The 12,284-nt window shown below is 31.7% G+C and overlaps 1 protein-coding gene across 9 annotated transcripts in view; it reads left to right on the top strand.

Moving 5' to 3' along the window:
- Positions 1-12,284, top strand: part of NBEA (neurobeachin) — a 680,995-nt gene that overhangs the window by 241,352 nt on the left and 427,359 nt on the right. For 7 of the 9 annotated variants that reach the window (XM_064586204.1, XM_064586202.1, XM_045869316.2 and 4 more), the window contains 2 exons: positions 4,734-4,902; positions 6,363-6,458. In XM_064586204.1, coding sequence (XP_064442274.1) covers positions 4,734-4,902; positions 6,363-6,458 — 265 coding nt within the window. The remainder of the gene's footprint in view (positions 1-4,733; positions 4,903-6,362; positions 6,459-12,284) is intronic. The other 2 variants (XM_054506303.2, XM_064586203.1) reach the window with 1 other exon arrangement.

The following is a 12,284-nucleotide window of genomic DNA, read 5'->3' as shown; positions in this document are numbered from 1 at the left end:
GTCACACAGCATAATACTGCATGGTAGGAATCTGCAACAGAAAAATTGTCACTCTCTTTAATATGTATCAGTTCTTATAAATTAGTAGAAAAATTACAAACATAGCAACAGAAAATTAGATAGTGGATATTAAATATAAAAGATAAGGTAACAAATACATGATGAAGTCAGTATCACCAGTAGTCAAAGGAATGCAAATTAAAATAAGTGAGATATTTTTAGTATTAGATAAATAAAAATTTTAAATAATACCCAGCATTGCAAGGGTGCATTGAAACATGCTCTGTTATATATCACTGGTAGATGTTTAAATTGGATAAACTTCCTGAATAGTTCTTTTGCATTATGTGTTAAAACTCTTACAAATATCGACGCCCTGTGACCCAGTGGTTCTACCCAGAAGTTATCTGACTTCATGTGCTCATCAAAGATGCCTACAGGAAAATTGGCAATGTTACAAATACCTAACAGTAGAGTTTCAGCTTAATAGATTATAGTATATTCATTCAGTGGGACACTACGCAGCCATTAAAATCGTATTTTTGAGGGAAATTTTGTGACATAGAAAAATGGTCATTATATATTTTAAGGGAAAGCAGCAGTATACAAAAGTACTTATATTACACAAATCTACATTTTTATGTTGAGCGTATGTACACGTACATGTGTACCTTTAAAAAAAAAAGACTAGAAAAAATATACCAAGGGCTATTAATGATTATCTCTAGGTAAACAGTTTTTATTTTATACTTTAGTCTTTTATACTTTTTTGTGTTTTCAAATGTTCTGTAATAAACCCATATTTCTTTTGTAATTAATAAATAATAAAATAGTTTTTAAAAAAATGGAGATAAAATGCATGATAGTATAAAAATCATGATGTAAGAGTCTTATAATAATCTGGACTCTAATCCAGTTGTGGAAAAAAAAATCACTAACAGGTTCATCATTTAGAAGTTAGAATTACTCATCCTGAAAAAATGTGCTATGGAAAGAATGTTTTTCAAATGAAAAATGTTTAAAACATGGAGCATATCCTCATCTCCAAGAGGCACACTCAGACCTAACATAGAAGAGGTTTATGTTAAGTGTGACATTATGTTTACATTGTTAGTAAATTCTGCATTAGGTTATTATGGTAGATTATGATAATTTTTTCTAAGACTCCTAGATGTTAAATATTAAATATGTTGGATAACCCAGCAGTGGTGCCTAGCTTTCTTCCCGAAGGATGGGAATTAAGTATTCCCAGATGTACCTTCCAAACATCATTAAGGTAATACAACTTGTGTTTGTTGAGTTTATAATGTGTTTCAGACACTTAATATGTATTATCATAAGCTTCCATTTAAGGGTTAAGAGAAATTTAAGACTCAGAAATTTTAAGATTCCCCCAGGTAATATGAGGTGGTGAGAACCTTAAGGTAGACCTCTCCAAAGTATTCTCTTTTTCATCAGCATATTTCATAGATTCTAAGATACTGTTTTCACTTTTATTTTATATTTATTTATTTATTTATTTTTAAGTTTTTATTTAAATTCCAGTTAGTTAACATACAGTGTAATAATTAGTTTTAGGTGTACAATGTAGTGATTCAACACTTCTGTACACCACTTGGTGCTCTTAACAAGTGCATTCCTCCCATCACCTGATGGAAGTGTTTGACAGTTGATATATTTTAGAATCAATTGTAGATATCATGCTAAGAATTATACTTGACTTTTGAAATTTTTGTGAATCAGTAGTCATTTTTAATTGCCTTAATTTCACAAACAAAGGAGATTAAAAATTAGGTTTTTAAGGAAAACTATATGTACATTGTATACATATATATATACAATATGCAATAAATGTATCTTGATCTTGCTTTTTTTCTCTTATGAAGACATTGCTGGTTTAAACTCACATGAACTGTTTAAATCTAGGCAAAAGCGTTGTGTGACAAAATTTGCTATGTGGTAAGAAATAAAATTAGACTTTAAAAATCAACACTTGGGGTGCCTGGGTGGCTCAGTCGTTAAGCGCCTGCCTTCGGCTCAGGTCATGATTCCAGGGTCCTGGGATCGAGCCCCGCATCAGGCTCCCTGCTCGGCGGGAAGCCTGCTTCTCCCTCTCCCACTCCCCCTGCTTGTCCCCCTCCCACTTCCCTCTCTAGCTGTCTCTCTCTCTGTCAAATAAATAAATAAAATCTTAAAAAAAAAAAAATCAACCCTGTTTTCAGTGTTCCCAATAAACTAAAATTTGAAAACAAATTCAGTATTCTTCTATACTAGGTCCTTTATATACAAAATTATATAAACTGAAGTAATTTTAATCCTTAAAAGTTGATATAGAAGGTTTTTAACATCCTGGTTGAAGCATTAAAATTTTTAAAGGATTTCAGAGTTAATTATATTACTGATTCAAGATTGAATAGTGGAGGGACCCATTTCTGAAGCAGATGGGGGAAACATAAGAGTTTATGTCTTCATAATAATAAAATATGTAGGCAAGACAATTAATTTGTATAAAAATTTACTTGTTCTCCAGATGTTGTGCTTCATTTTTAAAGATAGAACTCTTTGGGAATAAGCAGCACAATTGGTTTGCAGATCTGGATTTGAAAAGAAAAGGCAACTGTTTTCATGCCATATATATGGGAGACGTTAGCTTGGCTAGGACACTTCACAATATCTGTTGTTTGCAACTCTGCAACTTTGTAGTTAACATGCATTCATTCCACACATGCTTTTTAATTGCCTGGCACTGAGTTTCCAGTGGTGGAAATGTAAATGTTGTAGAATATCACAGTCCATCACAGCTTGAGCTATGTTTGAATTCATTCCTGGTCAGTATCTTTGTTGATAGGATTGCACTTCATTTTCCTTTATAATAACTATTTAAGTATTTGATTGTGTCCCCTCTCTATATATTTATTCCATCAGCATTATAGTGCACAGAGTATGTATTTCCAACACTTTTAAGAAACTATATCTCTAGGAAAGCTGCCTGTCACCCTCAGAGTATGAGATACTAAGTTTATAATATTTCAGAACAAATTTAATCTGTTTTGGTAGTTTTCTGTATTAGCTGTACTAATCCCATTTCATAGTATTAAATTATTAGTAAATATTTCTTGTTTGCTTTCTTTTCTGACAAATGCACATACATTCTGAATCTTGTTTGCATTTTGCTTAAATGAAGTAAAAATAAAAAGTGCCTTGAATGGAGTTGCTAGACTTTAATGCATGTCTGCTTTCCTTATTCATATCATACATTTTTTTACCTATTATCTGTGGGCCACAGTAATTACTTGCAGTTTTGGTTTGAAGTGTCACCTTTACCTAGCTTAGAAAAGGGCTTTATAACCATTTACATTTGATTCCTTCGATACAGGCTAATTTGAAAGTGGTATTAGAGGTTATAAGTTTGCCTCCTTATCAGTTTTTCCCTATAATATAGTTATCTAGGCTTTCAAGGTTACATGCAGCTCTTTTTTTTTTTTTTTTAAAGATTTTATTTATTTATTTGACAGAGAGAGAATGAGAGAGAGAGAGAGCACATGAGAGGGGGGAGGGTCAGAGGCAGAAGCAGGCTCCCTGCCGAGCAGGGAGCCCGATGTGGGACTCGATCCAGGGACTCCAGGATCATGACCTGAGCCGAAGGCAGTCGCTCAACCAACTGAGCCACCCAGGCGCCCTACATGCAGCTCTTTATATTTTACAAAGCATACTTACAGAGTTATCTTTTCTACTAGACTGCATCCTGCTTTTTTTTAAGATTTACTTATTTATTAGAGAAAGAGAGAGAGAGAGAGAAAGGGTGTGGCCGGGGCAAAGGAAGAGGGACAGAGAGAATCTCAAGCAGACTCCCCTATGAGGGTGGAGCCCGCGACCCTGAGACCATGACTGAGCTGAAATTAATAGTCTGATGCTCAACCAGCTGAGCCACCCAGGTGCCCCTGCAGTCTGCTTTTTTGAAACGATTCTCTCTGTATCCTAACTTCACCAATTGTTTTCATACCTTTTACCAATTTGTTGCACTGGGAAAACTTCCATTTTTGTCATTGAGCTTTTGAAGTTCAGAGCCTCAAATATTGGCAGTGTTTTAGAGGTCATTTTTCCAGGGTGGAAGAGTGGGACTGTTACTTATTTTTATTTATTTATGCAGTCAGAGGTTGCATTGACTTTTCTTAAGCTACCATATCATACTTCTAGCTCATATTGAGTTTGTATAAAGTTCAATTTTCTGTTCCCCCATTGTTTATGTTTCCCCTATTTTGTAGTCATATAGTCTCTTAAGGTAGTAATATGTTAGAATTGTACATGTATCTCAATTATAATTTTATTCTATTTTTTTTAAATTATAACATTTGGAACTATTGATTTTTATTCAGATATTATTCTTTCATCCTTATGCTTTCTGTGTATTTTATAAATACACATATTCTGTAGTTATGGAAGTAATGGATAGTAATGGTGAAGAGGACAAAGAATAAAATTTTGTGGCATGAATGCAAAATTTTAACATTCTCATTTTTTGAAATTAAATTTCAACCTATAACTCATGATACATTTCTGGAGTTTTGTATTTATACTTAAATGATACTAATTAAATAACAATGTATACTTAGAAGTTTTAATAAAAGTTAAATGTCATATTTTGCCTCCATAAAGAAAATGAAATAGTAGTTTCTTATTCTCTGATAACTTCAAAAATTTGAATGTCAGAACTGCCTTTTCATTTTACACAGGATGATAGCAAGCAGGCACAGTTCTTAGCTCTAGCTGTTGTTTACTTCATTTCGGTTCTGATGGTTTCCAAGTATCGTGACATATTAGAACCCCAGCGAGAGACTGCAAGAACTGGAAGCCAACCAGGTAGAAACATCAGACAAGAAATAAATTCGCCAACAAGTACAGGTACTATTTTTTTTAATTATTTGAATTTTTGTCATCATTTATCTCCTTTTTATTTCCTTTTTCATCCCATCCAGTTTTAAACTAGTCCTATTCATTATCATCTTAAATATTTATAAGTAGTTGGTATATAAATGCCAATTTAATACTCTTTAATTCCATAAAAATGTGTAAATTTCCATGGTATTTGCTATATTCTCATTTTATCAGTGCAGTTTGGGTTTAATGTTTTCCATATGTTAATATAAATCATTTACTATTTAATATGCAAATAACTGATATATTTTAAATGTATTACTTTTTAACTTTTATGAACATGAAAGTAGATTCTTATAGAGTAATTCAAGACTAAGAATAAGCCAAAATATAGATCTTTATAGCCAAGTTCAAAGATAACTTCTTTCTTGCTTGCTTATTCTCTCTCTCGCTCTCACTCTCTGTGATTCTTTTGCAGTGTATAATTATTTAAGTATCTAAATATTCTGTCAGAGATTCATAATAAGCCAACATACATTTTAAACTTTATACCAAAGTTGCTTCAATTAAAATCAAAGACTTACAGACAACAATGAACCATCTTGGATCATATTATCTCTCTTATTTAGAGAAGATGCTCATGTTGTGGGAGTTCTTGCATTATCAGCTTTGCCTACTCTGCTTGAAAATGATAAACACATTTTCTGGCAACTAATATTTTAATATCATGGAGTGCCTTCTATCAGTTGCATTTCCTGCCATGTGTTTATAAAATTGTTTCTTGGTTGTTTGCAATGTATCCTTGGTAATCTAGTGGTTATTTCATGTACCATTAGATTAATTTGTAGTTGAAATTGTCTTTCCTAAATAAATGCATATGATATATAAATAAAATGGATATTTTAAAAAGTGAGTAGAAATTAGTGGTCAAATCTCTGCATCTTGTTTTCCCTGAGCATATCATATCTCCTTTACCTTGCTTTTGTGGAAATATGGATTGTGTTTTAGCTATAATACTTTATTGTTGCATGCTACATTTACTTTGAACACATAAACATGATATTATTTCATTATAGTATACTTTTAACTTTATTCGTCAAATTAAACATTATCCTATCATTCCAGCTTATGTCTTTTGACCATTTAAAACATTAAGACTCTTATTATGTTAATCAACTTTTGCTTCATTTTTAATGCATTCATATCAGCTTTATATGTATAAAACAAGCAATACTTTAGTCAGCCTTCCAGTTCTAATTTTGTATGTGTATGTCTTTCTGTATGTTGCTAAAATTACTCTACTTAACAAGTGTATGATATCTCCTTTCTCTTAATACATAACCTCTTTCCTTCCCCCAGAGATGCAGTCTTTATTGCTAGTACTGTTTGCATGTTGCAGTAATATAGAGTTGTCATGGATCTCCAGTGGACCATGTTGCAGGTTGCTACATGCTGGCTCAAATTTGATTCCATGATTTTCTCTACAGTTGTGGTCATACCATCTATCCCTCATCCAAGTTTGAACCATGGATTCCTTGCCAAGTTAATTCCTGAGCAGAGCTTTGCCCACTCATTTTACAAAGGTAATATTGACCTCATCTCCTGACCTGTTTGGGTATTTGTATTTCATTAATTGTTATAAAATAAATATCCATAATGTAATTGTTTATAGACAAGTATACACCTCAGGTTTCATGGAGATATGATATGTTGTATTTTTATTTGGCTATTGAGAGTAAAATACAGTTTTTATATCTGTATTTCATTACATTTCTTTAAGTATCATCTGCAAATTATGGATACTTAATTTATATGTATAAGAATATTCACAGTGGTGGCATTCACTAGAGATTGCAGAAGAGCCACACCTTAGTAGGAGACTAAAGTAGCCCTAAAATGAAGGCTCCTCTAGACTCACAAGAAAAAAAGCTTAAAAACAAGCCTTGAAAACATCAAATTGATCTATAAGTTACTTAACTTTCTGTCAAAGTTCTACCTCTGTTTAAAGAAATACAAAAAAATTTTTCACCAAACAACATAAAATTCAATGTTAAGCATTCAATAAAAAATTATTAAACATGTAAAGAAGCAGGAAAATGTGCTATATAAGGGGGGAAAAATCATTCAACAGAAACTGATTCAGAAAGGACAGTGATGGCAGAATTACCAGATAAGAACATTCAAACAGATATTATAAGTATGTTCAAAATGTTTTTCAATCTAAAAGAAATAGTGAATGTAATGAGAAAAAAAATGGAAGATTTTTTAAAAGAACCAGTTGGAATTTTAGAGATAAAAAATAAAATAGCTGATATGATGTTTCTGGGTAGGGTTGACATGGGATTACTCTCTGCAGAACAAAGGATTGTAGTAGGCCGAATTCTGTTCCCCGTACCCATTCCACCCAAGATTTTCCCATGTACACACCCTGCATGATTCCTGGGACAGTGAATATGATGGATTTTGCTCCTGTGATTCTGTTGTATTACATAGCACAGTTGCTTTTAAGAGAAAGTGATTATCCATATAGTCCTGACCTAATTACATGAGACCGTAAAGGCAGAGCGTTTTCTCTGGCTGGTTACAGAAAAAGAAGTCAGAGAGACTGACAGTGTGAAAGTGATTTTTGACTTGAAGGAAGTCCTTTATTGCTGAGATGAAGGTGACTGCAGTTCAAAGACCTGAGATCACCTTGTAGGAGCTTGAGAGCACAACCTGGCTGACAGTCAGCAAGTAAGTGGGAGACTTAGCCTACAACAACAAAGAACTGAATTCCTCCAGTAACTTGAGTAAGTTTAAAGAGGACCCTGTGCTCCAGATGATACCATAGTTCAGTGTTTTCTATATATTGGCTAATGATATAGAAGACCAGCTTATAGAACAAATAAAGCAGTGAAGTATTTTTTGTTACAACTTGATGAATGCACAGATTTTTTTAATGATGATGAACATGATGATGAAATAAAGGAAAAATTCAGCTTTATTGCTTATAAACATCTAGCTGTGAACTAAGAAAAATTAGATTAAATTAGATTAGATTAAAAGTCTGGAGGGTTTTTTTTGTTTTTTGTTTTTTTTTGTGCGTGTAGAAGGTGTTCCAAAGGCTTAGCTGTAGTGACTGGAAAATACTCTAGAATAGTTACCCAGATTCAGGAGCATATATCAGAATATCAGTGCACTTCTTTGTCAAGGATATTTTCTTGTGAAAACAATATTAGCTCAACTGCACAGTGTTCTTGGTGGCATAATAAAATTTTGAATTACTTTAAGACTGTTGTGGTGAATTTGCTATTTTCTTTACTATGTGATAATATGGAAGCTGATCACAAATAACTGTTATGGTATGCTGTGGTACAGTGGGTACTGAAAGGAAAAGTCCTGTGATGATGTTGGAACTGCAAAGTCAACTTTTGGTGTGTTTTACAGAATAAGAAACCAGTTTGATTCCACTCTTTAAAGACTAGTAGAACTCGCTTTTTTGTCAGATCTGTAAAATATTTTTAATGAATTCAGTACTTACACATGGGGTATGATTGCAACATGTCTTTTAGTAGCAGAAAAGATCAAAGGACAAAAAGAATCTTGGAAGTATACAATTTCTATAACATTTTTCATTACTTAATAATTATTATTTAATATAATTATCAAGAAAGGATCTTGATCTTTAAGGATGATTTTGATTTTGCTCACCCTTGAAAATTTATCTCCTGACATTTTATGTATTTGATAGAATGTTTTGTGTTTAATTTTCCACCAAAAGAAGATTCATACATGAGATTCATGGAAATGGAATTCATTGCTTTCATTGAAATATAATTTATATTTGATTATAACAATACAAGATAAGTTATTGGAATGGGGCATTGGTGAGCATTGAGGGAAATTTTGAAGATACAGTTTTTCTAGTTTCATTTTGGATAAAAGTTTAAAATGAATATTCGTTCCATGAACATACCTCTGTGACACTGCTTTCTCTATTCTGCATGATACTAAAATAAAATGAAAGTAGCTTAGCTGTATGTTATTCCCATGAGTGGCATTATTGCCTGTTCAACTTGGATTAGATAAATTAACAAGCAAAAAGCTCTCATTGTCACATTATCAACTTTAAATATTTATATTCCCAGTGTTTGTATAAAACACTTATATAGGGGTCTCTTTTAGGGAGTCATTCTTCTGCTTCAAACTTTGTTTATGATGTGTAATGGGAAAAAATCACAAGTATAATAACATTTGTATATATTGGTCACCTATAAACACACTTTCAGTGGACAGCATGATGAGCAGTTTTAAAATTATTTTCTTTTCCCAATATTATCTTTGTTCTGATTAAATTGAAATTTATTTTTCGTCTGTAGAGTCAAATAATAAAAACATTTGTGGTTTTATTTTGTGTACTTAATTTTTTAAATTATTTTTAATTCATTTTCAAAATGTCAATCAGTGATGGTTAAAAAAAAAGTAAATTTTCGCTTTGAGTTTGATAGTTTGAGATGCACTGATTTGGACTACTCTTCAACTCCTTCACACTTCACTTTCTTCTTTCAGCTCATTATTGAACCTTTTCAACAATGCCGAACTAGCTCTCTGGCCTCTTTTTTTTTTTTTTTTTTTATCTTTGATAGTCCCTCAGTTCAAAGTCTTATCCCTTTTTGGAGCATTGCCATAGTTTCTTCTTTGGACTTCTTTTCTTTAGTCATTAGTCTGTTACTGATGACAATAAAAAGTAACACTAATGTATATAATAAAGTAATGAAACATATTTAATATTATACATTCATATAATAAATATTTTATAATATATAACAAATATAATAAAGCTGTTTTTCTTTCTAAAAATTTCTAAAGGCTTCCTATGATTTAGGGGACAAAATTAAAATGTCTTACTTTATAGTGGCGCACTACTGTAGTTCTGATTTACCTGGATTATACAATTGCCTCCAAAGTAGTTTCTTTACCTCTTTTTTTACTCATCTTTATTCGATTTATTACAGTTTTGCTACAATTTGTTTTAAAATGTAAATGATATATGTTTTTTTTTTTTTTTACTTAAAATTTTCTGGTAGCATGTAGAGTAAAAATATCACATGGGCTTCGGATAATCTGACTGCTGATTATCTTTCCAGCTTTTTCTCATATTATTCTTCCATTTGCTCACTATGCTACCACAATAAAACTGTCTTTCCCTTCCTTAATAATCACAAGCACTATCCTGCCTCTTGATCTTTGTATTTTGTTTCTGGTTTTTGGTTCTCTCTCTTTCCTATTTTTTGCATGACTGGTGCATTTTCATCCTTCAGGTGTCTCCCTGAAGGCGTCCACCTCACAGAGGCTTTCCCTGACTGTTGTAGCTGAGTAGCTTCCTCCCCATGACCAGCCTGTTCTCTACCACTACATCCTCTTCATTTCCTTTTTTGAATTTACACAATTTATTTGTTTAGTTGTTTATTGGAATGTACTTCAAAGGCAAAGTCCCTGACACCCGGCATGATGCTTGGAACTAAATAAATATTTGTTAGTAGATGAGTAAGCCAGTGAGAAAGCTAAACAATTTTTTTAAAACTTGATGTTAGCCATAAAATGTATTTCATTATCAAACATGCTAAAAACAGGAATAAGAAACTTTTATTGATAGCTTGGTCTAGAAGCTGTAGAAGCTTTATATTAATCATTTCACTTTAGGTTTAATAAGAATAAAGTTAATATTTAGGTGAACTTATAAATAAATATATTGGTTTTCCTCTAACAATTCATTATTAGGGAAAAGAATTAACACTGGAAATAAAAAGTTAAGATAATGTAGTACTGGTAAAAGAATAGGCATATGGCATGATTGGTCTATAAATAGGCTGGAATTTGTATGAATGTTACTTATAGTATAAATGTATTACCTATAGTATCATATACATTAGTATATAGTACTATATATGTTACATAGTATATTATAAATACAACTTTTCTAGTCAAAGGGAAGAGGAAGTATCATTTGGCAAATGGTAAAGGTTACCAAATGGGCAAACATTTGAAAAAATTAATTTATATCCTATCTCATATATTATGCCAGATATACTTCACATGCATTAAATTTAAAGGTATAAGTGAAACTGATCATAATTCAAGACAATTAAAGTTAATATTTGTATTAAAAAGGTGTTTTAAACTATAACATCAAAAGCTGAGGTTTAAAGTAAAAGATATAACTAAATAGAAGTTTTGTATATCTCCATGTCTGAAAATATCAACAAAATTTAAAACAAATGCAAACAGGAGAACTTTTACATGTATATGATAAAAGTTAATAGCCTTAATGAATAAAGAACTCTTACAGATCATTTAAAAGAACGTATCATGCTAAGGGAAACATGTAGAAAGCATCAAACAGTTAACAAAAGAAAAGCAATGTACAGTACAGATAAGGAAAATATATTTAAATCTAATAACCAAATTTATATTGCAGCAAAAATATACCTTGATCCTGAGTGGCTCAGTCGGTTAAGCATCCAACTCTTGATTTTGGCTCTGGTCATCATTTCAAGGTCGTGAGATGGAGCTCCACATCAGACTACCCTGCTGGAGATTCTGTCTGCCCATCCCCCTCCCCTCTAATCGTGTGTGTTTGCTCTCTCTCAAATAAATAAATCTTTAAAAAGATACATATGTGTGTGTGTGTATATATATATATACACACACACCATAATTTGCAAATTGGACAAAATTATGAAGGGTTAGAATGCAAAGATGTGCAGGTTACATAGCATAAAACTATAACCCTTAAGCTAGTAATTTTACTTTTAGAATTGTATCTTCAGGAAACAAGGTTATGCCAATAATTTATATAGAAATATTTTTACCGCTCGGTTTTTATCTATTGTATGTTTAGAAATAAAGTTAATATTTATTAAGTAAATTATTACATTCATATCAAATACAAAGCTTTTCACTACTACAGATTTGTTATTTTCTCTTGCTGTTGGAATCATTTTTAATGTATCAATTGTAATCCTGTATGTGGATGCATTATAATTTCTCTTATAAGTACTCTAAAACACTGTCATCATAATATTTATAGAATTTTTATTGGATAATGATGTTGCATAATATATATTACATTTATTTACAGGTAAAAATCATGCCCAGGTATTCCTAGCAACTATCTCTTAAAAACGTCAACTTTTTGAAATAAGTGTCTGTTTTCAGTATTAGTAAAGGTACCAACAAAAGCTTCCCTCTCCTCTTCCTTTCTTTTTCTTCCATCCTCCAATTTAACCTTTCCTTCAATTTACTTTATGATTCCTAATTATATATTTGTTGAATAAATGAATGATTTCCTATTACATCCTAGTTGCTGGGGATATATAATAGTGAACACAACATCCCTGTCTTTAGGAAACTAACATTCTAGCAAGGTA

Source organism: Mirounga angustirostris, unplaced genomic scaffold, assembly GCF_029215605.1.
Source record: "Mirounga angustirostris isolate CCGP_5_RB_7025 unplaced genomic scaffold, mMirAng1.0.hap1 SCAF_3, whole genome shotgun sequence".
In the NCBI taxonomy this organism is placed as follows: domain Eukaryota; kingdom Metazoa; phylum Chordata; class Mammalia; order Carnivora; family Phocidae; genus Mirounga; species Mirounga angustirostris.
This window is presented reverse-complemented; position numbering and strand designations above follow the sequence as displayed.